At 34.3% G+C, this 27,778-nt stretch overlaps 1 protein-coding gene across 1 annotated transcript in view; it reads left to right on the plus strand.

The window, feature by feature from the left end:
- The first annotated feature begins 276 nt into the window (after nt 1-276).
- LOC132741590 (uncharacterized) overlaps nt 277-27,778 on the plus strand; it is a 71,610-nt gene continuing 44,108 nt past the window's right edge. Inside the window, exons 1-3 of the mRNA XM_060729798.1 lie at nt 277-441; nt 24,499-24,667; nt 27,657-27,738. Coding sequence (XP_060585781.1) covers nt 24,564-24,667; nt 27,657-27,738 — 186 coding nt within the window. The 5' untranslated portion in view covers nt 277-441; nt 24,499-24,563. The remainder of the gene's footprint in view (nt 442-24,498; nt 24,668-27,656; nt 27,739-27,778) is intronic.

Raw genomic sequence — 27,778 nt, forward strand, 5'->3', positions numbered from 1 at the left:
ATAATTTATAAACAACTGAGAAAAGGAAAGAAGCATGAAATGAAAAATGAAACTTACTACTCAGTACTGCACTGTAGTAGCATAATAAATTAAATTCAAAATTGTTCAATCATTAATTTACTTAAACTGATTTAATATATTCTTTTTGTCTAATTTATATGATTTTTTTTATAATAATATTAATTAATCAATTATACAATGTATTATAATAAAAATAAAAAGTCTGCACATATTCGGACAGTTCTCACCATAACGGGGAGAGAACAGTCGGGGACGAAACGTGTGGAAAGGGAGGTAATAGTCTGACCCAACTCCAATTAATTGTACTTCCGGGTAAATAGTAAATATCGCGAATAATTTGCGATTGATAATTTATCTATATTTGTTTCAGCAGAACAAAAGAGAAGTTGTTTGAATGGGAAAAAATGATTTTTACATGTGGTAAGTTGGTATTTTTATGATTACAATTGATATTTGTAAGTGGAACCTTCTAGTTTCATAGACATGTTATAGACGGGTCGGTTATAGACGGGCACGGCCCTAGTCTCAATATTTCGATTGCAAGACCGACCAGGGCTTCCATTAGGTTTCAAAATTTGGAAGTCAGAGACTGAAAATTGTCTGACATTGGAAGTCACTTTATATAGTTAAAGAAGGAAAAGCATTATATTGTGGAAGTCACAAGAGTAAATTACTCCCAAACTTCCATTATGTGAAGCCCGATTTTATAATCTGATTTTTTTCATAGAAGGGCGACTATCATCTATATAATAAAAAGCCCTAAAGCGCACAATTTGTTGGGCTAGGCACGGCCAATGTCTAGGGTTGGACACCGGTTCCCGGTATCGGTCCTATACCGAATTGTAGTCCAACTAATTGTACTGCGCGACGAGATATTGTGCTATTTTCGTGTCTGGGCAATATCTCGCCTCTTAAAGCGAGATTCTGCCCTAGAACGAAAATATCTCAGAATCAAGCTTTGTCACGTCAATATATTTTGACTGTACCGAATTGTAACTTCGTAAATTACCGGTATATACCGTTTCGTAAAATACCGGTACTGGATTTGATACTTTTGTAACTTTGTAAAAAAATAATTTAATAGTCAATATGTCAAAAAAATAAGAAGATTTTTAAAATAAAAACAGCCTACAAACACGTAAAACAAACTATGAATTACTATTATCATGCGGCGAGTACGGCTTTCGCGGCAAAGTTGAAGTTTGTGACGCGGCGATATTTTTGTAAAATTGTGCCGCTTATGTTCAAGATAATAATATTTTTGTTCTCGGCAGGAAAATATAATTATTTGAACTGATTTTGGTAAAAGTTTGTAAGTTTTAAATGTCAAAGAAACAACGAGAAAACAAATCAAATACTTGAGTGATCATCGGCACATCGCACACAGTCCTTCCAAACACATCGCACACAGCTTTTGCCGTAATGACAATGTTAATCCAACATCTGACAATTGTTTATTCAAACAATGCTTTTAAAAAATAATTAAATCCTTTTTTCAGTTTAGTCACTAAACACTCATAATGAATACATATTTAATGTTTCCAGGTTCTTTTCATCCATTACCACATGTACAAATCCACACGTGAATTACGATTTGAACATAAATGAGGCCGAAATATTGCAACAAAATATGCCTCCTTTTGTTTTTGGTGTAACACTGAACTATTATTAAACATGTACACATTTTCTTAACAAAAGAATGCTGACAGAACTTCAATCAAAAAATGTCGGCGGCTCTTTGATGGTGATAAAGTAACAACATCAAAGGGAGGCATATTCTTTTGAATAGCCTATTATGCACCTGTCAAAGGTCAACTTGTGTGTATTACACATTTAGATCTGTGATACTTTAAACAACTGAAACATATTTCATATAGTGTTTTGTAGGATTTTTTTGCAAATGTTGGTTAGTATTTTTGCGTATTTGAGCAGTATGGAATTATGCAATTTGGTAAGGACAATACCCTTTTTTCTGTAGCAAGATGTTCAACGGTGCATGCTATTGAAAAATAAAAGATGTTTAAATTTGAAAGGTAAATTCAATATTAATAAATACCAAATCCTTATTATTTGTAAAGCATATGACTTCTACAAGGACTAATATTAGGTTAACATGAAAATGGAAACAGTCTGTGCTGACTGTGCATATACATGTATTTCAAAATTTCTAAGTTAAATACTGGTGGAAAATATGTTTGTGCTGTTGTAGTAGAACTGACTGGAAACATAAGTGACTTTGAAAAAACATCTTACGAAATTTATTACATGTAATTCCAAATTGCAAAGTAAGCCAACCAATCCAGTGATTTCATTTATTCAGGGTCATTCAAATCTATTTGAAAGACCCTGATTTATTACAGTAAACAATAATTTGATTTAAAAAAGAATATCAGCATCAGAATAAAATTTCTACACAGTAATAATAATAGCTTTAAGAAAATAATAAATAATCAACTATCTTAAATTCTTATGTAGAGATATCAAGATTAAAACAATAATTTGTAGACTTCTCAGCTGCAGACCGCTGTCCTGCATAAGATATTTTTCTGTGTTTAAATTATGTCATGTTCTTTTGATGAAAAAGTAAAAGTATTTTACAATTAACATGTTATATCTCTTCAGTTCTTATACTTGCAGCAAAGGGTTTGGTATTGTAAAAGTATCAGTATCAGTATCGATAAAATACCCGTATCGTTTCGTCAGTACCGGTATCGGTATCGGACCGTTTCGTGAAGAACAATATCCAACCCTACTGGTCGGAGACCATCAACCGGACACTTTTGGAACATTTTTCTGTACAGATTTCATAATTTTCAACCTAGCGACCAAAACAATTGACACAGTTCAGCTAGGTTCTTCTCCTAACTAACAAACTTATTTGTTTATTTCTGATTGTATTGACACTTATATCTGAGGCTCGACAAGGAGGGTATCAAAATTACCTAAATTGTCTACACTACAGTACCATGTGTCCGGACAGATATGTACATGATGTGATTTAATTCAGATAAAAGCTTGGGTGTTTTGATTTTTGATTTGTAACATGATATACAATATGTCAGCAACAAATGCTGAAGTTTTGGATATTCTATTATTCACTCTGCAAATGATTATAGCTGGTATATGAGGCCAGGCATTGCTTTCTTGACCCCCGAATTTCAACATCGACATCTTGAAATAGACATTAAAATATTACCATTTACAGAGGTTGAAATAAATTTATTTACATAATTTTAAAAGAAACATGAACTTATTGTTGATAAAATAGTGACTGACAAGCACTGAACAAAGAAAATACTAATTTAAGCATTTTCAGGGCCGTCCGGGTTTGGTGGTTGTCCGGTTTTGGTGGTCCCCAACCAGTACCCATGTCAGTGTTAATTTTTTAGATTCTGGTTTTCTAGCAATTCTCAACCGTAAATCACATTTCTATACAAATGAAATATGTATGTATGTATTCTATGTTTAATGAGGGTCCATCTGCCCGCAAGACGCAAGTGCATAAAACGCAGCTGTCGAGTAATGAGTATGGACTCTGGACATGTCACCAGTCATGATTTAGTCCAATATATTAGACGTAACAGGCTTGTTATGGTTTTTATAGGACTAGTCATGATTTTGAAGCACAAAGTGGTGATAATTTATTTATCTCCATGTAATATCTAGGGAGTATTTAGTGCTGGGGCGAGTATCCGAGTACTCGGATAATCACGAATCAAAGTGAAAAATCGAGTTTGAATATTCGTAAGCCCAGAGATCGTGGATCGCAATCTAATTCTTTTTTATACATTCACTGTTTCTCACACACTTAAAATCGAGAAAAATACGATTTGAGTATAAATTATATGAAGTTTACCTAAATACAATTTGCTGGTTAATGTACCATGATGCTGAGCTAGGAAGTAATTGGTTTCAAAAAACAAAACAAATCAAAGCACAGAAGGCGCTGAATTTGTTTGGGTCTCAGAATGTAAGAAAGGTGCAGGTTGTGAGATTATATGTTTAGTGCCACCAATGCTTTCCAGCGTTTTAATTGTAGTAAATTGGCTATAAGACTAATTGCAACACTGATATTCAATCCAATGTTTATTTGACTTTAACAATTTAAAAAAATGAGTTACCTTTACTGGGATTTGAACTCCAGACCTCTCGCTTCCTAAGCGAGCCCGAAAACCCTTCAGCCACGGTTAAATTTATATGTGAACGGCCTGAAGAAAACCATATTATTCTAAATTAGGGCTTGTAACGACTTTAAACTGTTGTTTAACACAGATGTAAATAATCCTGAAGCTTACTATAAGCATGTATATTTATAAAGAATCAAAGGGCTTCAAGTTCTTTGGTATTTTCTGATCTTTGCAATCTAAATCGTACTGTATATCTGTATGCATGTTCCTGTATAAGTTTATTTTTATGTATTATAATTCATTTTGTAAGGCACATACGGAATTCTGCATAACTAGAGTTGCATCAAAAAATCATATATGTACTTTTTTTACGACAGCCACACTTTATCCTTGTAAATCATGGCTACTTCCTTAACAAAAACAATTAAAAAAAGAATTTAACAAAAAAAAAATTTCCTCGACTGGGATTCGAACTCGAGACCTCTCACTCACTAAGCGAGCGCGTTACCACTGTACCACGGAGAGTTATACACAGAATGTCTGAATAATATCAAGTCATTCTAAATTTAGAACTTCCATTACATTCAGGTTTGTAATCCTTATTAATTTCGAGGTATTTTGTTCAGGGTAAACCTGTTGTTTAAAATTGAAGTAAATATTTTAGCGAAAATCCTCTCGCCAAAACAGTCCGACATGTAGAATCTATATATTCCACTACTCGGTTTGTGTAGTATTCGGTAATCTACATGGCTAAAAATAGTATTTTCATTGATAAAATCATATTCATCCGCGTAATTTGTGATTGTGCATTTATTGACAATTCAATAAGCCAACGCTATTGTTTAACTTTAAATGCGTTGTAATTTGTTGGATACTTGTAACAAAATAAAATATTTCTTTCTTTTAAATCGCTAGTTTTAAGCTGTTTTGAGAACTACTTGTTGTTAGGTTTGTCATAAACTTCTGTGTCAGAGATTGAATGTCCGCTTTGTATTTAGTTATTTTCGATCAGAAAATACCAGAAAACAATATTAGAAATCTTCGACCATTCGGGAATTACTTTGCTTGAAAATTGATGCGCCTGTCTTTGACCATCTTTACGCAGTGATCTCCCCTGAATTTTTCGGCTTTAGTGTACATACAAAAGGGAAGTAACCGCTTCAAAAAAGTGGACTACTTTCGGCATTTGCAATTAAGAACATTAGACTCTGAAATTTCGCTACCATTATTTGTTTGGTCTGACGACCCAAACAAATAAAAATACTCATCCAAAGAATAAAAACATAAACCTTGTTTATATTTATGTTTAATGTTTAGTATTTTTTTTTTAAATAAACATGTTTTTATAACTAATGTACATATTTTTATGGGTGTCTTGATAACAAAAGATTTGTGGTAAGATATTACCGAATTTAATATTTCATGTAAATAAAGGGAGGTAATTAGAATTTAGTTTTCTATAAATTCTAAGTCAATTTTTCCAATAAGAAATGAATGCATATAATTTAATGATTACCTTAAATATGTACAAATATTTGCAATACATATTTTACATATTCTTCCATGTTTGAAAATTGACAAATTTAAATAATTACATACATATATTATTCAATGAAGAGTGGTATGCAATCTCAATTACAAAACATACAGGATCTTTAATCTATTTATCAGCTATTTATAAGCTTTCTCTAAATATTTGTTTATATATTTTCATGTAGATTTATTGATAATAATGTGTACGAAAAAATATGATGAATAAATTAATTCTGGGACATAAGAGTTATCTTATGTCCCAGATTAATTTAATATTTTTACTTTCTCACTTTTACTAGAAGATTAAGTTTCATTGGATATTGATTAATAAAATCTGCCTATCCTAGCTGTTTTGATTATGTGTGCGTGTTTGGTTTATTTACCCTCGCCACCGGAATGAACCATATGGGAGAGCACATACTTCATTTAAAACTTACTTTATTTATATGGGAACTAATTTAATTAAGCTATAGTTTTATCGGTACATGTGTTTACGTGTGTGCCATAATTCCTATCACAAGTTCGTATAACAGTACGCAACCCATGATAGGAATAAGATGGGATTGCTCCCATACTAAGTTAAAATGACGTGTTTTTAAAAAATGAACAGCATGTTTAAATTACTTAAGGTTAAAAGGGCCGAGACGTTTATAAAAAGCACCGTCTCTTATAACAGGTCAACTATTATAATATACTATGTTTAATAGAGAGAAAGAAAGTCTTTTTTAAGCAGTGTCAGGAATGTATTTCCCCAATTCAATGTGGCTAGTTATTATAAGTCTAATTTGATCAGATACATACACAAAGGAGTGCCAAAATTGTTAATGGAAATTATAGATTATGCATATGTATGTTAATGCTTAATGAGGGTCCATCCTCCCTTCCGGGCACAAAAAGCAGCTTTCGCTGTCGAGTACGGACCCCTGATAGATTATGCATGTTGTAATGTCAAATTTATATGCATATAATTATGCTTATAAAACAATTTTCAAACATCGAAGAATATGTAAAATATGTACTGCAAACATTTGTGCACATTATATTTGATCACTAAAATCATATACATTCATTTCTTATTGAAAAATTTGACTGAGAAATTATAGAAAATAAATTTCTAATTACCGCCCTTTATTTTCATGAAATGTTAAACTCGGTAATATCTTTATAAATAATGCTTTTTGAAATTTTCAATATTGATAAATATTAAACTGAGCATCATATTTATGACATTAAAACAAATATATATATTGAAACAATAAGAACACTTCTTTCCTGACAAATTTTCATACATGTACACATGATATACGACCGATATGTAGCATGCCCGATATGTAGCATGCCGATCATGATTCGTAGTTTCTTCCGGGATGTCGTGCCCACATGCGTAAGCTGTGTCAAATTTGGCATTTCTACAAAGATAACAATGCCAAACACTCGCACTGTCAAACATACCAATCGTAAGATTTTTGCGAATTGGCTTTCTTAAATTTTCGCGTAGGTGTATCAGAATCAGTAACTTTCTTTTACAGCTAGGTTTGGGCATTTCGCCCTGTAGCCATGACGTGAGCGACATGACAATTTTTAATTGATGTTGACGGACTGAAATCATTCAAAACTATGATTAAGTTTTTAATCCGGTCGCTGATCATTAATGAAATTGATTATTTTTAATTGACTAACAGTTTAGTGATAACCGTGAAAACCCCATTGCACATCGCCTTTACTCAGGTTAAAACACCGCATGTATATCAATTAGGGAAGATTTGCCCGTGTTTAGATGATCGGGGAAAAAACAATCTATAATTATCGCCAAACTCGCAAAACTGTCACACAATATATACCCGTTTCGGGCCGATGCTCTCATTATTTACTGTTGAGAGTAGGCGGTCTATCGCTTTGCATACAGGTAGAAGGGTAGTATAAAGCGACACTCTGATTGGATAATGATAATTAGCAGTCGTCATATGGGCGGATACAATCTCTGCTCTTTACATCGCCAAGTAATTACTCTATTGGAATTAAGATTTTATCGACGATGTTGACTTTGATCAATTGGGAGAGCGAAATGGAAATATACACGGCAAAGTTTTCGCCTGAATCGCCCTTCCGGATGAGCCCTGCTGTATAAACTTTTTTTAATTCCTAATGTAAATAAAGTAGCCACCCCTCTAGTGATGTAACGCTTAATTCACTGACTGAGAACTACAATACTACTAACAATACAATGAAAATAAATTATATTAAATACTTTGTCGGTAGACACCCTACAAGGGATGCGGCGCTTGGCCCACCAACTACTTACATCAAATGAAACAAGAATACTTAACATATAAGAACGAGTATGAATTACGATGTCATATTGTGTCCTTCAGACTGCAGTACAGCCCATACTCGTAATCAAACAAGAACATGTACGCACATCTCAATCAACCGACTGATTACATCAAATCAAACAAGAATACTTAACATATAAGAACGAGTATGAATTACGATGACATATTATGTCCATCAGACTGCAGTAGAGCCCATACTCTTAAAACAGAAAACAATGCGCCCATCTCAATCATAGTAGTTAAATGAGACTGATTTGTACATACTAATAAACTGTTGTTACTTTTATGATATAGTTTTTATGTTACAAGTGCATGTCTGTATATATTCAGTTTTAGTGTCCAGCTTTATTTGTCATCCAATGAAAATGCTGTATTTCTAAAAAATTATGTGTGTTAATTTTCATAGAAGAAAAAAGTCAATACTATATTGAAATCTGTTCATAGTCGCCTTCTATTTTTCATAGTGTTTCATAAAACCGCGTAGTGACGTAATCAAGGGCCAAATAAAGCATGACACTAAATATGTTAGTGTTCATCCGTAGCAGTTTTACAGAAATTAGAAACATTCTTCTGTCGCTATCGCTCCTGTCGAAGTGTCTAATTTCTGTAGAACAGCACGATAAACACTAACATATACATAGTAGCTAGATGTGTTGTTATTGTTATCAAAGTAGTTCATAGTGAAAAAGGTGGTGGGTACTTTGTATACTTCATAATAAACCATTTCAGGTTACAAATCCAAAGAAATATCCCGCTTTGTACTTATAGCACATAAAAAACAGCAAATAAATATCACAATTCATAATGCGAAGCACAAGTAGTACATTATTTTCACAATTATTAAAAGTTATTTCTTAAAATTTTTCGCTTTCGGGCCGGTTTCAGCATACTAAGAAATAGTTTAAAAGATTGGCTTAAAGCAGCACACCTCCAGATTCATGTTAATTTTCTTGAAAATTTGAAAATGTATTTAACAGTATATTATTGTAAAGTTACCAAAAGAGTGCAATTTACACATTATCAATAGCACTTACAACCTATGTAAATTACTATAAAGAGGTCAAAATATGCAAAAATAGCCCTTGCTGTTAGTAACACAGTAGGAATACTGCATACTGAAAAATTCGGTTATTAATCTCACATAACATGTAAATTTTTACTCGAATTTTTAAAATCTTAGTACATTTTCCCAGGTTTGATTTTATCGAAATATTTTTGCTCATCTGGAGGCTTGCAGATTTAATACATTATACAGGGTGTCCGCTTGACCCTTGAAATGACTCTTTGACTCTTCAAATTTCCAAAAGGCCTGATTTGACCCTCAGGTTTACTGGGGGTCAAATTTTGTTAAAATCATAGGGATTTGGCTTTGTAGTTGGTAAAACTTAGTCAAAATGACTCCAGGATTTCATGGCTAGTGAACCCCTGTTATATATTATTTACAATTTTTTTACTTTATAACAACAATTATATTTCTGCAGGTAATGTGATCTGAAGTGCATGTTTGAGTGAAATAAAGCTCATTACTAAGATGTTTTTATGGTTAAAGTCACCCTACATTTTCCTATAAATATTTGTATGTGTTTTTTTAGCTCACCTGTCACAAAGTGACAGGGTGAGCTTTTGTGATCGCTTTTCGTCCGTCCGTCCGTAAACTTTTACTTTAAATGACATCTCCTCATAAACCACTAAGCCAATTTCATCCAAACTTCACAGGAATGTTCCTTTGGTGGTCACCTTTAAAAATTGTTCAAAGAATTTAATTCCATGCAGAACTCTGGTTGCCATGGCAACCGAAAGAAAAAACTTTAAATATCGTCTTTTAAAAAACCATAAGAGCTATAGCTTAGATATTTGGCATGAAACATCTTCTAGTGAGTGTCTACCAAGTTTGTTCAAATAAAAGCCCTGGGGTCAAAATTGGCCCCGCCCCGGGGGGTCATTGATTTTCCCTATATGCATATAGTAAAAACTTAAAAAATCTTCTTTTAAAGAACTCAAAGAGCTATGGCTAAGATATTGAGCATCAAACATGTTCTAATAGGTGTCTACCAAGTTTGTTCAAATAAAAGCCCTGGGGTCAAAATTGGCCCCGCCCCGGGGGGTCATTGATTTTCCCTATATGCATATAGTAAAAACTTAAAAAATCTTCTTTTAAAGAACCAAAAGAGTTAGAGCTAAGATATTTAGCATGAAACATGTTCTAATAAGTGTCTACCAAGTTTGTTCAAATAAAAGCCCTGGGGTCAAAATTGGCCCAGCCCCGGGGGTCATTGATTTTCCCTATATGCATAATTAGTAAAAACTTAAAAAATCTTCTTTTAAAGAACTCAAAGAGCTATGGCTAAGATATTTTGCATCAAACATGTTCTAATAGGTGTCTACCAAGTTTGTTCAAATAAAAGCCCTGGGGTCAAAATTGGCACCGCCCCGGGGGTCATTGATTTTCCTTATATGTGTATAGCAAAAACTTAAAAAATCTTCTTTGAAAAAACCCAAATAGCTAGAGTTAAGATATTAAGCATGAAACATCTTTTAGTGAGTGTCTACAAAGTTTGTTCAAATAAAAGACCTGGGGTCAAAATTGGCCCCGCCCCGGGGGTCATTGATTTTCTTTATATGTGTATAGCAAAAACTTAAAATCTTCTTTGAAAAACCCAAATAGCTAGAGTTTAGATATTAAGCATGAAACATCTATTAGTAAGTGTCTACAAAGTTTGTTCAAATAAAAGCCCTGTGGTCAAAACTGGCCCGGCCCCAGGGGTGTCATTGTTTTTAACTATATGTGTATAGTGTAACTTAAAAAAAAATCTTCTTTTAAAGAGCCCAATGAGCTAGAGCTTAGATGTTTAGCATGAAACATCTTCTTATGGGTGTCTACCAAGTTTGTGCAAATAAAAGCCCTTGGGTTAAATTGGCCCTGCAACGTTGGGGGGGGGGAAGGGGTTGGTGGGGGGCTATATACAGGTGAGCGACCTCAGGGCCATCATGGCCCTCTTGTCTTCTTTTTTATATGCCCGAAAGGGCATATTATGTTATACCCCCTGGCGTCTGTCCGTCCGTCGTCCGTCCATGCCGTCTGTTAGCAATTTGGTTTTCCGGAGCATAACTTAAGTTCCATTTGACCACAATGTTCAAACTTCATAGGATGATTGTCCATATTGGGTAGAAGATCCCTATTGATTTTTGGGATCAAAAGGTCAAAGGTCAAGGTCACTATAACCTTGATACTGAAAAACAGTTTCTGTCCGTTAGCAATTTGTCCGTTAGCAATTTGGTTTCCGGAGCATAACTTAAAGTTCCATTTGGCCCCACAATGTTCAAAACTTCATAGGATGATGTGTCCATATTAGGTAGAAGATCCCTATTGATTTTGGGGTCAAAAGGTCAAAGGTCAAGGTCACTATTACCTTGATACTGAAAACAGTTTCCGTCCGTTAGCAATTTGGTTTCCGGGAGCATAACTTAAGTTCCATTTGGCCCACAAAGTTCAAACTTCATAGGATGATTGTCCATGTTGGGTAGAAGACCCCTATTGATTTTGGGGTCAAAAGGTCAAAGGTCAAGGTCACTATTACCTTAAAACTGAAAACAGTTTCCGGAGCATAACTTAAGTTCCATTTGACCCACAATGTTCAAACTTCATAGGATGATTGACAATATTGGGTAGAAGACCCCTATTGATTTTGGGATCAAAAGGTCAAGGTCACTTTTACCTTGATACTGAAAACAGTTTCCATCCGTTAGCAATTTGTCCATTAGCAATTTGGTTTCCGGAGCATAACTTAAGTTCCGTTTGGCCCACAATGTTCAAACTTCATAGGAGGATTGTCCATATTGGGTAGAAGACCCCTATTGATTTTGGGGTCAAAAGGTCAAAGGTCAAGGTCACTATTACCTTAAAACTAAAAACAGTTTCCAGAGCATAACTTAAGTTCCTTTTGACCCACAATGTTCAAACTTCATAGGATGATTGTCCATATTGGGTACAAGACCCATATTGATTTTGGGGTCAAAAGGTCAAAGGTCAAGGTCACTATTACCTTGATACTGAAAACAGTTTCCGTCCGTTAGCAATTTGTCCGTTAGCAATTTGGTTTCCGGAGCATAACTTAAGTTCCGTTTGGCCCACAATGTTCAAACTTCATAGGAGGATTGTCCATATTGGGTAGAAGACCCCTATTGATTTTGGGGTCAAAAGGTCAAAGGTCAAGGTCACTTTTACCTTGATACTGAAAACAGTTTCCGAAGCATAACTTAAGTTCCATTTGACCAACAATGTTCAAACTTCATTGGATGTTTGTCCATATTGGGTGGAAGACCCCTATTGATTTTGGGGTCAAAAGGTCAAAGGTCACCTTAAAATTGAAAACAGTTTCCGGAGCATAACTGAAGTTCCATTTGGCCCACAATATTCAAACTCCTTAGGATGATTGTCCATATAAGGTAGAAGACCCCTATTGATTTTAGGGTCACAAGGTCAAAGGTTAAGGTCATTATTAATAACTTAAGTATTAATCAACCTACATCTGTAAAATTTTATAGGATCAACAGCTAATTCCCATGTCTTACAAATGCTTCATCCTTACTAAAAAAAAAAACACTTTCGGGCATATAATGCTCCGCCTAGCGGTGTTCTTGTTTTGTTTTTGTTTTTTTCCTCTTTTTTTCTTCTTTTTTTTTCTTTTTCTTATAATCTTGCATGCTTGGGAGACTGTTGAATAATATTTCACCAGTAATTAGCTAAAAAACATATTCAATTTACTTAAAAATATTTATAGTGAAATAATGCACCAGGATGGCTAACAGGCAGAGATGATAGTCATTTTGGTGTAAAAGGCTGACACGGGATCATGAGTTTTATATTTTATTTTATTCATTCAGTAGCTTGTTGTTTTCCTATGTTATAGCATGATACTCTGTCAGTCTAGTTTATCATTTGGAATAAGTACATGTAATTTACTCTTTAGATGAAAACATTTACAACCCAAAATAACATGCTTTTTATGCTCCCCGAAAAATTTCGGGGGAGCATATAGTCGGGGCCTTGTCCGTCTGTCCGTCCTTCTGTCCATCCGTTGTCTTGTCCGGAGCATAACTTGAAAACCCTTGGAGATAATTTGTTTAAACTTCATACAGTGGTAGAGGGCATTGAGGGGGAGTGCAGCGTCAAAGAACCATAACTCTATTTTGCCCGGTTTTTGAATTATCTCCCCTTATAAAAAAATCTTGTCCGGGACATAACTCTAAAACTATAAGAGATATATGAAACTTTGTAGGTGAATAGATCTCAATGAGTAGATGTGCAGTGCATAAGAACAATAACTCTTTTTGTCCTAATTTTGGAGTTATTGCCCTTTGTTAATTTTAACACTTTGAACTTTGTCTGTAACATAACTCTAAAACTATAAGAGATATCAAGATGAAACATTGTAGGTAGATAGATCTCATTGAGTAGAAGTGCATTGCAAAAGAACAATAACTCTGTTGAGCCTCATTTTTGAATTATCTCCCCTTTTAGAAAAATCTTGTCCAGGACATAGCTGTAAAACTATAAGAGATATCAACATGAAACTTTGTAGGTAAATATACATGTATCTCAATGGGTAAGTGTGCAGTGCACAAGAATCATAACTCTGCCTTGCCTAATTCTGGAGTTATTGCCCTTTGTTTATTTTTACTTTTTGAAGTTGTCCGGGACATAACTCTGAAACCATAAGACATATCAACAAGAAACTTTGTAGGTTGATAGATCACATTGATTAGAAGTGCAGTGCAAAGAACAATAACTCTGCCTTGCCTTATTTTGGAATTATTGCACTTTGAACTTTTTCCAGGGACATAACTCTGAAACTACAAGAGGTGTACTTTCCTGTGTCCAAAACCTATTCGGGGAGCATCACCCAGCTCAAACCGGGCTCTTGTTGTAATTTAAAGTTTACTTTTAATTTTGTAGGAAGAAGCTAAGGGATAATATGAGGTTGGACACTTTAAGGCCCTTAAGTATGCCTACAGACCAATACATAATTTCATATAAAGCCCTACAGGTCCCATATGAGCCAACTTAACAAAAAGTTGGACAAGCCAAGGCCATTAAACCAAAAAATACAGTCCTTTCACATCACAACCCCATATGAGATATATTCCTAAGAATATGAAAGATACCTGGCCACCAACTCAACAAATATAGTCATATGAGCCAACTTCATATTGTCTGCGAAGAATGATATAGAATTGAGTCAAGACCACCTTTTACTAAAGCTACCCTCAATAAAAAGGCAAAAAAGTATAAAAATGATCTGCTCTCTATCATTTGCTGAAACTAACTATGTGCTTTTATGTATTTAATATTTCACCAGTTTTGGGATATTCTCATTATTATTATTATACATATTGAAAAAGAAACCAATTTTTGGCAAATTCACTTTTAAAAACCTGGAAAGAATGCCCGTGCATGTCGGTCATACATACGGAAAATATGTGTCGGTATCAGTCTGAGTTGCATAATCTTATCAGTCAGTCAAGCTCATGATTCATTTTTATCCCCCGCCGAAAAGGAAATAGTCTCCGTCCTTCCGTCTGTCCGTCCTTCCGTCCGACATTTTTTGTCCGGAGCATATCTCTAAAAGTATTTGAGTTATCAACTTGAAACTTCATAGGTGGATAGACCACATTGAGGAGGAGTGCAGTGCACAAGAATGATAACTCTACCCTGCATAATTTTTGAGTTATTGCCCTTTGTTCTTTTTCATGCTATTTTGTCCGGAGCTTATCTCAAAAATTTTCATCAACTTGAAACTTCATAGGTGGATGGATCTCATTGAGGAGGAGTGCATTGCACAAGAATGATAACTCTACCCTGCATTTTTTTTGAGTTATTGCCCTTTTTTTATTTTTCAAAATTAATTTTTGTCCAGAGCATAACTCAAAAGGCCTTTGAGATATCATTATGAAACTTCATAGGTGCATAGATCTCACTCAGGTGTGCAGTGCACAAGAATGATAACTCTACCTTTTATAATTTTTGAGTTATTGCCCTTTGTTATTTTTCATACTTAATTTTTCAATTCAATTTTTTTCTCAAAAAGTATTTGAGGTATCAACTTGAAACTTCATAGGTGGATAGATTTTACTGAGGAGGGATGCAGCACACAAGAATGATAACCTACCCTGCATTATTTTTCACTTATTGCCCTTTGTTATTTTCAGCCATCAGTATTCACATAGGTTTCAAATCTGTAATCACTATAGCCATCAGTTTTCATTACCAAAAGACCTCTTAAAATGGAATTATTCTGCTCTACTACATATACATTCTTCCAATGAGCAAACACATTCGGCGGGGGATGGCCATGTTGACATGGCTCTTGTTCTCCATGATTCATTGGCCACCCGTGCATCAAAATTGTATCATCACGAAAATTGACTTGCATACTTATTCATAACTCATTCAGTGAATTACTGAATTCAAAATTTATAGGTATTTTGGTAGATAATAACATTTAAGGACATGAATGATGACATGTCTGGGGTCCGTACTCTCAGTGCCTGAAAGGGAGGATGGACCCTCATTAAACCTAGAATGTATACAAACCTAGCTTATTGAAAGGTAAATGCGTTGGTACTGATCGTTCAAATCTAGTTGAACGCACATGGGCAATAACTTAGACCCAATTCAAGATAAATCAATAGCTTTAAACAATATATTTGCAGACGACATGCAAAAGGTTGGGTAGTTCTATTTCTTTGATGAAATCATCTTAATATTTCTTACTGGTACTGAATTATATTCAAAATAAAAAAGGTCTGAAAAACTGCTATGAAATTTTGAATAAAAGTTAGAGGAAAGGTGTTACTTTCAGGCCTATATTATGATTAAACAAGGGCAACATTGTCACAATATACACCCGTCACAGAGGCTTTTGACAGAGATGTGGGCATTATAGATATGCATATAGGAGATATTCTCTGGGCAATATCCGGAAAATATCTGGATATATCATCTTTAGTGATCTTTTTTATCTGAACTTTGACCCCTATGCTTGACCTTGGTCGCAGGGACCTAAATTTTGCATGTGACATTCAGCCTCACAATAATGAACATTTGTGCCAAGTTATATTGAAATCCCTCTATGCATGTAGAAGTTTTGCTCCGGACAAGCGTTTTTCTATGACCTCTTAGTGTGATTTTGACCTTTGACCTAGAAGCCTGGTGCATGAGCGCCACATGGCTTCTCATAGTGGTGAACATTGGTTTAAAGTTTCATAAGAATCCCTCCGTATTTGTAGGAGATATGCTCTGGACAAAATTGCTATATTTTCAGTGTCTATTCTAGGAGGGGGGATGGGGGGATTCATCCATATTTTTGGCTCACCTGTCACAAAGTGACATGGTGAGCTTTTGTGATCACTTTTCATCCGTCGTCCGTCCGTCCATCTGTAAACTTTTACTTTAAACGACATCTCCTCATAAACAACTAAGCCAATTTCCTCCAAACTTCACAGGAATGGTCCATTGGTGATCACCTTTAAGAATTGTTCAAAGAATTTAATTTCATGCAGAACTCTGGTTGCCATGGCAACCGAAAGAAAAAACTTAAAATATCTTCTTTTAAAAACCGAAAGAGCTAGAGCTAAAATATTTGGCATGAAACATCTTCTTGTGAGTGTCTATCAAGTTTGTTCAAATAAAAGACCTGGGGTCAAAATTGGCCCTCCCCGGGGGGTCATTGCTTTTTCTTTTATGTATATAGTAAAAACTTAAAAAATCTTCTTTTAAAAACCCAAAGAGTTAGAGCTTAGATATTAAGCATGAAACATGTTCTGGTGAGTGTCTACCAAAATTGAGCAAATAAAAGCCCCAGGGTTAAATTGGCCCCGCCCCGGGGGTCTGATTTTCCTAATATGTTTATAGTAAAAATCTTCTTTTTAAACCCCTTAAGGAGCTAGAGCTTAGATATTTATCATGAAATATCTTCTTATGGGTGTCTACCAAGTTGGTTAAAAAAAGCCTCTGGGTTAAAATTGGCCCCGCCCCAAGGGCCTATATACAGGTTAACGATTTCAGGGCCCTCTTGTTTGAGAATTCCCCCCTATATTTTCAGAGGCAGGGGGAAAATTTTACAAAGAGAAAGAAGGAAAAAGATCAACAAATGTTATAAATTCTCACATTTTGATAAAAATCCCCCCTCTCCCCTGTGACCTTGACAATCATCTTTAGTGACCTTGACCTTGCATATATTAACCTAAATTACATGTTTCACACCAGTAGTCATGATAATGACCACTTGTGTTTCAATACCTCAATTAATGATGACTAAAATTGATGGTCCCTATACACATTTTCATATTTTTTATCTGAACTTTGTGACCTTGACCTTGGTTGCAGGGACCTAAATTTTGCATGCGACACTTGCCGGCTGGGCGGCCCAACAGCCCACACACCCGCCAGGGGGGAAACTATAATACAACCCGTTTTTTAAACGGGCGTATATAAGTATAAAATTTTTTCACTACTCCCAATTTAAACCAAACTTGGCAGGATTGATCCTTGGGTGAAGGGCTTCCAAAGCTGTTCAAAGAATTTCATTCCATGCAGAAATCTGGTTGCCATGGCAACCAAAAGGAATTATACGAATAAATTAAAAAATCTTCTTGTAAAGACCTAAAAGGCCGAGAGCTTAAATATTTTGCATAAGGCATTGTCTGGTAGACCTCTACCAAGATTGTTCAAATTATAGCCCTGGGGTCAAAATCGGCCCGGGGGTCATAGTTTTTCACTATATGTACATATTAAAAACTTAAAATACCTTCTTGTCTGAAGGTACAAGGCTTAGAGGTTTGATATTTAGTATGTGTTTTTATCTATAGATACTCTACCAAAGATGTTCAAATTTTGCCTTTAGTGTCAAAATCAGCCCCGCCCCGGGAGTCATAGGTTTTCCTTATATGTATATAGTAAAAACTTTAAAAAAATTTCTTCTAGCAATTGACAAATACTAGAGGTTAGATATTTTGTATGAAACATTGTGCAGTGAACCTCTACCAAGATTGTTCAAATCAAAGCCCTGGGGTCAAAATTGGCCCAGCCCCGGGGGTCATTAATTTTCAATATGTACATATAGTAAAAAATAAAAAAATCTTATTGTCTAAAGGTACAAGTCTTAGAGCTTAAATATTTCATATATGATATCATCCATAGGTACTCTACCAAAGTTGTTCAAATTTTGCCTCTAGTGACAAAATTAGCCCCGCCCCGGGGGTCATAGGTTTTCCTTATATGTATATAGTAAAAACTTAAAAAATCATCTTCTCTAAATTGATAAAGGCTAGAGGTTAGATATTTTGCATGAAACATTGTGTAGTGAACCTCTAGCAAGATTGTACAAATTATAGCCCTGGGGTCAAAATTGGCCCCACCCCCGGGGTCATAGATTTTCACTATGTACATATAGTAAAAAATTAAAATCTTCTTGTCTGAAGGTACAAGGCTTAGAGCTTTGATATTTGGTATATAATATCATCTATGGGTCCTCTACTAAAGTTGTTTTAATGATGCCCCTAGTGTTAAAATTGCCCTGCCCCAGAGGCGATAGTTTTCCTTATATGTATAAAGTAAAAACTTGAAAAATCTTCTTCTCTGAATTGACAAAGGCTAAGGTTAAATATTTGGCATGAGATTTTGCGAAGTGAACCTCTACCAAGATTGTTCAAACTATAGCCCTGGGGTCAAAATTGGCTCCACCCAGGGGGGTCATTGATTTTCATTATGTACATATAGTAAGAAAATAAAAAATCTTTTTGTCTGAAGGTACATGTACAAGGCATAGAGCTTTGATATATAATTTAGAGTTTTCTATATAATATCATTTATAGGTCCTCTACCAAAGTTGTTCAAATTTTCCCCTGGTGTCAAAATTGGCCCTGCCTGGGGGCATTGATTCTCATTATGTACACATAGTAATCAAAGCACAGAAGGCGCTGAATTTGTTTGGGTCTCAGAATGTAAGAAAATTGCAGGTTGTGAGATTATATGTATAGTGCCACCAATGCTTTCCAGCGTTTTAATTGTAGTAAATTGGCTATAAGACTAATTTCAACACTGATATTCAATCCAATGTTTATTTGACTTTAACAATTTGAAAAAAAATGAGTTACCTTTACTTGGATTTGAACTCCAGACCTCTCGCTTCGTAAGCGAGAGCCACGGTGAATTTATATGTGAACAGCCTGAAGAAAACCATATAATTCTAAATTAGGGCTTGTAACGACTTAAACTGTTGTTTAACACAGATGTAAATAATCCTGGAGCTTACTATAAGCATGTATATTTATAAAGAATCAAAGGGCTGCAAGTCCTGTGGTATTTTCTGATCTTTGCAATCTAAATCGTACTGTATATCTGTATGCATTTTCCTGTATAAGTTTATTTTTATGTATTATAATTCATTTTGCAAGGCACCAGAGTTTGATACATACGGAATTCTGCATAACTAGAGTTGCATCAAAAAATCATTTATGTTCATTTTTTACGACAGTCACACTTTATCCTTGCATATCATGGCTACTTCCTTAACAAAGACACTTAAAAAAGAATTTAACAAAAAAAAAGTTTCCTCGACTGGGATTCGAACTCAAGACCTCTCACTCTCTAAGCGAGCGCGTTACCACTATACCACGGAGAAGTTATACACACACAGACTGAATAACATCAAGTCATTCTAACTTTAGAACTTCTATTGCATTTCGGGTTTGTAATCCTTATTAATTTCGAGGTATTTTGTTCAGGATAAACCTGTTGTTTAAAATTGAAGTAAATATTTTAGCGAAAATCTTCTCGCCCAAACAGTCCGACATGTAGAATCTATATATTCCACTACTCGGTTTGTGTAGTATTCGGTAATCCACATCGCTAAAAATAATATTATCATTGATAAAATCATATTCATCCGCGTAATTTGTGATTGTGCATTTATTGACAATTCTATAAGCCAATGCCATTGTTTAACTTTGAATGCGTTGTAATTTGTTGGATACTTGTAACAAAATAAAATATTTCTTTCTTTTAAATCGCTAGTTTTTAGCTGTTTTGAGAACTACTTGTTGTTAGGTTTGTCGTAAACTTCTGTGTCAGAGATTGAATGTCCGCTTTGTATTTACTTATTTTCGATCAGAAAATACAATAAAACAATATTAGAAATCTTCGACCATTCGGGAATCACTTTGCTTGAAAATTAACGCGCCTGTCTTTGACCATCTTTACGCAGTGATCTCCCCTGAATTTTTCGGCGTTAGTGTACATACAAAAGGGAAGTAACCGCTTCAAAAAAGTGGACTACTTTCGGCATTTGCAATTAACGACATTAGACTCTGAAATTTCGCTACCATTATTTGTTTGGTCTGACGACCCAAACAAATAAAAACAGAAACTTAAACAAATGTTTTCTGAATTGGAGAAAGCTACAGCTTGGATATTTGACATGAAATGTTGTTTGGTGGACCTGTATCAAGATTGTTTTGAATTAAACCCTTGGGTCAAAATTTTGCCTTGCCCAAGGGGACAGTGACCTACTTTCTTGTCCTTTGATGTACAGCTATGAAATTTGAACCATGTGCACAGATTAAGATGTAAAGTGAACTTTGATATCAGCTGACCTTGATTTTGACAAAGTGTCTTACTCTTGTTGTCCTTCAGGCTTTGATGTAGTCATGAAATTTAGGCTTTGTGAACTATGACCATCACCACCAAATTCACTAGACACAACTGCATTGATATATTCCTACTCTGATCTTTATTTGAATAACAATAGATTTAACCGCTAATCTGATAATAAGAATAAGATAGGTCAGGGATCTATGCATTATGTCAATCTTCAATTGTATAGAAACAAAAAAAATCTGTTTGTATTAATCTGTAAAAAATCTGTATTAATGCGTGGTGCAGCATTTTTCACAAAACACAAACATTTTTAAAAATCGATAATTTTGACTTATTAATTAAGTGTCAAGAAATTATGAAAATTCACCCAAAACTTATGCAGAATCAGTTATCTATGTCTAACATTATGCTGTTGTTATAAAGTGGAAATATTTCACAGCAATTAAATAACATAAAAAATATGGTCTGGAAAAAAATCATGCAATGGGTTTTTATAAACAAGAAAGTGACCAGAACATGTTTTTAAAGTCATTTTGAAGTCATTTAAACAGGTATGAAAGTGAATGACAAACAAGTTATTATGGTAGTTATAGATATCGATGTATTGTTGATATTTGTCATCCGATATGGATATATTGTTGGTATATTTTGCACTGAATCAATGACAGCTCTACTTTGTAGGGCCACTCCCATTGGCATGAGTCAAACAAGGGCAGCTGGTCCTGAGCTAAAGTTCTGTTGTTTTTTTTGCCATCCCAAGTCTTCAAATGTCCTGCCGATGCCTTGTGCCTTCTCAGCGCTGTGCATGCTCTGAGAAGAAGTTAACAAATAAATAAGAATCTGTCAATGGATGAGTAAAAAACTTTAAAAGAATGCAGATAGGTACCTGTCCAACAATTCCTAGTCACAATATATCTGCTGCAAGAGCGACTGATTTTACAAACTGATATTACACAGATATCAGTCTTTATAAAGGGCAACCATCATACACATAATAAAAAGCCATTAAATTTTGTTGCTCCTATATACCCGTGCCTATTATTTTTGAAAAAGTTAGAATACTGCTGGAAAATACCATAAGTTAACAGTGTTACTTCTACTTTTACTTCTACTTTTAACACAGAGCTATATTTAAATGTAGAGGAAGCTATGATGTCATACACTAAATATCTGTACCAAGGATTTATTATCACATTTTTGTGAGATTTTCAGAGACCATGTTTGACACGAGAAATTTTACAGATACATGTATACATGATATCAAAAATTGTTATGTTAATCAAAAAAGAAGTTGCAAAAATGTATAAAAAAATAATAAAGATTAAGAAGATGTAAATTATTCTCTGTAATGGATGAAAATTTATACAAATTTGGTTATAATGAGAGTCAACTTCACAAATATTTTAAAAATTATGATGCTTTGGTAAAGAATGATTAAAAAAATATGACGTCATTTATGAAATTGTGACCTTTTTTAGCTGTGTATCTCAGATGAGGAATTCAGGGCCATCATTGGCCCTCTAATAAGGAGTTATGCCTCTTTTTAACTTAATTATCCCCCGCCGATGAAATCGGGAGGGGGATATTGTTTTGGCGTTGTCCGTCCATCCTTCCTTCCGTCTGTCCGTACGACCTCAAGTGACGTTATTGGGTGAATATCCATGTTCATTCCGTACAGACTGTACTTGTGGGGAAAAGGTTGCTTATGGGGTACAAATACGTTGCTTATGGGGTTTTAGAGATCAAAGAAAAAAAAACATAATGTCAACTCAGTAGGAACATCTATCCGAATTTCGTTTCCCCCGCTAGTTCTCTGCAACTACTAACTAGAATTCAATGAAAATTTATGGGAATCATCAATATCAAGAGGAGATGTGTATATCGTCGACTTGTTCCAGTCAGACTTTTTAACTCAGAGTTATGGCCCTTGATAAGTTATGCAGTAAAGAGCAATAATCATTTCCGCGCTTCTTCTCTGCAACTACTGGCTGGAATTCAACAAAACTTTATGGGAACCTTCAATACCAAGAGGAGATGTGGTATTACTATGGCTATATAAATACAGGTTTAGGCTGCCATTTGTGCTCAATAATTATGTCAGTGTGTCGGGATAAACCAAATTTTTCTAATGATGGCTACTGGGTGTGGCTTTGTTATTTTGCAAGAAGCAAATCCCCGGTGGGCCCCTACCAAGTTTGTTGAAAGCATGGCCCTTAAATTGGCCCTTAAATTGGCCTCACCCCAGGGTTCTGTAGGTCAAACTAATAAACCTTTTTTAGCTAGACTTTTTTAAAAAAAAAGTAAAGGTATTGTTTTAGTCCTTGCAGCGTTACTGTTGATGTCCGCAAACTTGTACCTTGATCATAACTTTTTAAATTTTGGTGTATTTATATTCTTGACCGTCAAATGATTGAATTTTGATTATATTTTCTTAACATTGTTATTTATTTATGGAAAGGATTCATACTTTGACAAAACTAGTGTGACTTGACAGCCCTTAATAAATTATAGAAATGAAAATATAACTTTTTTCCCTAAGATTTGTTTAAACCGTTTATTTGTTTGCTGTTAAAAAAAGTAAAAAGTCGAGCGTTGCCCGCCCAGAGGTAGATCTTGTTACTTTTGATAACTTAATTTAGCTAAAAATATCTTCATTATATAGGGACATAAATTATTTACATTCTTATGTTGTCCAGATTAAGATAGATCATCACTTCCTTCTGGCCTCATCAAGCAAACTTCCTGCTGGCCTCACCCAGCAACCTCATCATTTGATATGCTGAAATTTGACCTTGAACCTTATTTAACCATTGTCATTAATGTCATACTTTATTATTGATTAAGCCTTAAGGTATGACTTGTATATTTGGAAATGAAGTTCATATAAACACCAGCTACTAGTTAAATTTCCAAGCCTGTTAAATTTTATCATGTGTTAATGCAATGCATAATACAAATTATGTATATTGTAACATTCTAAGATTATTATAAATTTGTTAAATCATTTAAATAAAATTAAAGTTCGTTGTTTGCGAGTTCATTGAACTTCCATATTAAAGTACACAAAAGCCACAGATAATCACACAGCTTGTCTGTGTTTAGACACAATTTTGCATGGTCATTTGGACTTAATTTCATCTTGGACAAAATTTGATTGTTTGGACTTAATTTCATATTGAGTAAAATTTGGTTAATAAGCGGTTGACCTGAACCATGAAATCCATGAAAATTAATTCACACAAATAATAATGATGTATTATTTCACATAATGTTTACCTCAAATTTAATTAGACATTGATCATTGTGAAGTGATATACCGTAAAATTCCTAATAAATGCCCTAATAACACTTTTTAATGTTATTACCAACACTTGCTAACACTAAATGTATTTACAGTGATTTTTGGATTTAGGAAAAACTGTATTGTAATAATAGCCCCCCTTTTGGAAAATGTTTAGCCCCCGGGGGCGTTTAATAGGAATTTTACGGTATATTTTGTGCGAAGGTGGCATTGCAATTAACGAAAGCAGTTTTGTTTCTTTACATCCATGTATGCATACTAGATAATATGGATATTGAGGCAAATAAATAACTAGATTATGTAGATGAAAAAAAGTAGAAATTTAGAGAAATTTTACCATGAAAAAAAAAGAAAAGAAAATACCAAAATACAAAGAAATAAAGATGATATGGCGGTTGGTATAACATTCAAGTAGGATTTCTTACAAACATTTAAAAAAAACTTCTTTTTAATTGTTTATTTAGTTTAAACTTACAAATAAAAAGAAACATGACAATAATACAATGTACTTTATAAACATTTCAGATCGTGACCTAAGATTTGTATAATTATAGTGAAAGGAATCAAACATACATGTACATATAAGAAGGATGATGTCAGCAGAATATTTGATATCACTTCCTGTTCTTCTTGTCTCCATAGTAATCCTGGTTGCAGTGGTGATTGTTCTGTTACAGTGCGTTTGTGGGAAAAGGTAAGTTTTTTATGCCCCCATCATATAGAAATTCAGTTGTCCATATGGTTAATCTATTTCAGCATGTTCAACTGAAGTACTAGTCTGCTGGATCATAATTCCTTTTGCCAGATGCTATAGAAAGCCGGTACTTTAGCATGGATTTTGACTGAATTATAGCGTTTTGTGATCTTGTTTAAGTTTTGCATGTAACATTAATCTTTGAAAGTACTGAAGGTATTCATTTGAATGTAAATACATGACTTTGTGACCATAAATTAAGTTCACTACCCAAGGTTCAGAAAGCTTGGCATTGATTTTGATGCAGATTTGAACTTTGATATAAGTTGACCTTGGAATGTTTACAGTCTAGTGAGGCCCTCTTGTAGTGAATGTTGGGAATTAGTTAACATTATTTCAGGAGACAGCTGCATTGTTCTTGTTGTTTTAAGTCTCACAGATGACACAGTAATGGTCATATGGTACCTGGTGGAGGAAGACACTCTGATGTGTATTTAATGAGCGACCACCAACTTTAAGCTAACTGGATAGTTACCACACAATTCTAGAACTTTTGCCCCTTTACATCTACAGTCAACGATCTTTATATCGACATCGCTTTTCTCGATATTTCATATATTTCATTATCTTGATGAAATTTTGAAAGTCCCGATTTTCTTCCTTCTTTCTCTTTATTGGAAATATTTGTTTATCTTGATATTTTTATCTCGATACTTTCAGTATCTTGAAGTAAAATTTCAGGCCCAACAGTCATTTTCACGCTATTATCCTTTGTTTATCTCGACTGATAATTTTTCGTCTCTCCTGGACAGATGTGTGGGAAACACAAACCAGACAATTATCGCTTAATAGCATGTGTCATAATGATGATTATGTTTGTAACAAGTCCAGCTGTTTTTAGTCCCCTACCGGTTTACCGGAGGGGACTTTAGGTTTACCCTCCGTCCGTCTGTCTGTCTGTCCGCACTCACAGGAGAGTAATTATGTGGCTAGAGGGACAATAGGTTCTCTTTGATGTCATTCATTCCGTAATGCTTTTATGTGGCTATTTTTCTTTTGCGTGGCTAAATGAACAATAGAGAGAACAATAGAGTAGCCACATAATTACTGTCCTGTGAGAACGTCCGTCCGTCCGTCCATCTGTCCGTCCGTCAGTCCGTCCACAAAACTGGATCCCGCGATAACGCAAAAAGTACTGAAAATATTTTTATGAAACTTGATATATGGATAGATGGCAGTATGGAGATTATGCACGTCTTTTTCTTTTCTTCCTATGTTGAAATTTCTGGTTGCTATGGCAACAAATAGACTGAAAATATGGCAAATTTTACAAATAACCTGGATCCCGCGATAACGCAAAAAGTACAGAAAATATTTTAAGCAGTATGGAGATTATGCACGTCTTTTTCTTTTCTTCCTATGTTGAAATTTCTGGTTGCTATGGCATCAAATAGACTGAAAATATGGCAAATTTTACAAATAACCTGGATCCCGCGATAACGCAAAAAGTACAGAAAATATTTTTATGAAACTTGACATATGGATAGATGGCAGTATGGAGATTATGCACGTCTTTTTCTTTTTTTCCTATGCTGAAAATTCTGGTTGCTATGGCAACAAATAGACTGAAAATATGGCAAATTTTACACATAACCTGGATCCAGTGATAAAGCAAAAATTACTGAAAATACTTTTATGAAACTTGACATATGGGTAGATGGCAGTCTGGAAATTATGCTCATCCTTTTCTTATCTTCCTTTGTTGAAAATTTTGGTTGCTATGGCATCAAATAGACTGAATTTCAAGATTTCTGATTCTAGTTTTTAAGTTTTTTCACTATAAGTTCTTTATTTCTAAAGGTATTTTCTTCAAACTTTAAATATAAGTTGCTAGTCATCAACCACATCATATGTGACAAGGTTTACAACTCTAGCACAAAATTTATCAGAATTACCTCCCTGGAACTTAAAATTTTCATGAAAAAAATATTGTTTTTTTAATAACTTCTTTTTTTCTGAATGTATCTACTTCAAACTTCAAATATATGTTTCTTATTATCACTCAACATTTGTGAGAAAGGTTAATACTCTAGCAAGACTTTTTCCAGAACTATGCCCCTTTTGAACTTTTTTTTCGAGAAATTGGTAATTTTTACTCCAAATTCTTCAACCATTATAGGATTTTCTTCAAACTCCTTCAGTGTCCTTTAGTCTGTCTGTCTGTCTGTACATAAAAACTGTTTCTTGTGATCACTTTTAAAGAATTTTTTCAACAAATTTACTTAAAATAGAAACATAAGTGAATGGCCAATGGCCCTTCAGAATGTTGCTGGGGTTCTAACCGGTAGGGGACTTATGGATTGCTTGCAATACTATGATAATTGCTTGTTATAAAAGTTTATCTAATTAACGTGTTGATTGACTTATGTCTGAAATGAGTGAATCTTCCGTTATTTATAAAATATTTGAAAACTATTAAACTCATTATGACTTTAGATGCAAATGAAATAGTGAAAGTATAGAAACATTATCGTTGCAATATTGTTTCGAAACATTGGAAAAAAAATATCAATCAGCAGTCGAACAATCTCAAAAAGGGAAGATAACCAACCCAGGAGGATATCTAGCTCGACCAAGCTGAAAACGTCTTCACTATAGTGGTGTATTACTGAGTAAACCTCACTATGTGTTTTTATCACAGACTCCTGTATTTCCGCTGGTAACCATCCGCTAATTCACCTTTGTTAAATATTGACTTTAGGATATTAGGCTCAAGAAAACAAGGCATGGAGGTATCATACTTAAGGAGGTATGCACATACATTTGTAAAAATCAGTTACTGCCTTGTTCAAACCCATATACGTTTATCTCGACATTTCGTTATCACAATATTTTTTGAACGGTCCTGATGACTTTGAGATAACAAGAGTGTACTGTTTATATTTCAGGAAATAACTTATTAAAGAAAAATAATTCATATATATTTCAGGAAAGATAACTCTGAACCAAAGCTGACACAAGCACAGTCTAAACATGCTTCTACATATCTGGATGCTGACACTTTGTGCAAGGTCTGCCTTTATTATTTGTAGGGATGGGAATGAATATATG

The sequence above is a fragment of the Ruditapes philippinarum genome, unplaced genomic scaffold (assembly GCF_026571515.1).
Source record: "Ruditapes philippinarum isolate M1 unplaced genomic scaffold, ASM2657151v2 ctg4431_1_1_1_1, whole genome shotgun sequence".
Lineage (NCBI taxonomy): Eukaryota > Metazoa > Mollusca > Bivalvia > Venerida > Veneridae > Ruditapes > Ruditapes philippinarum.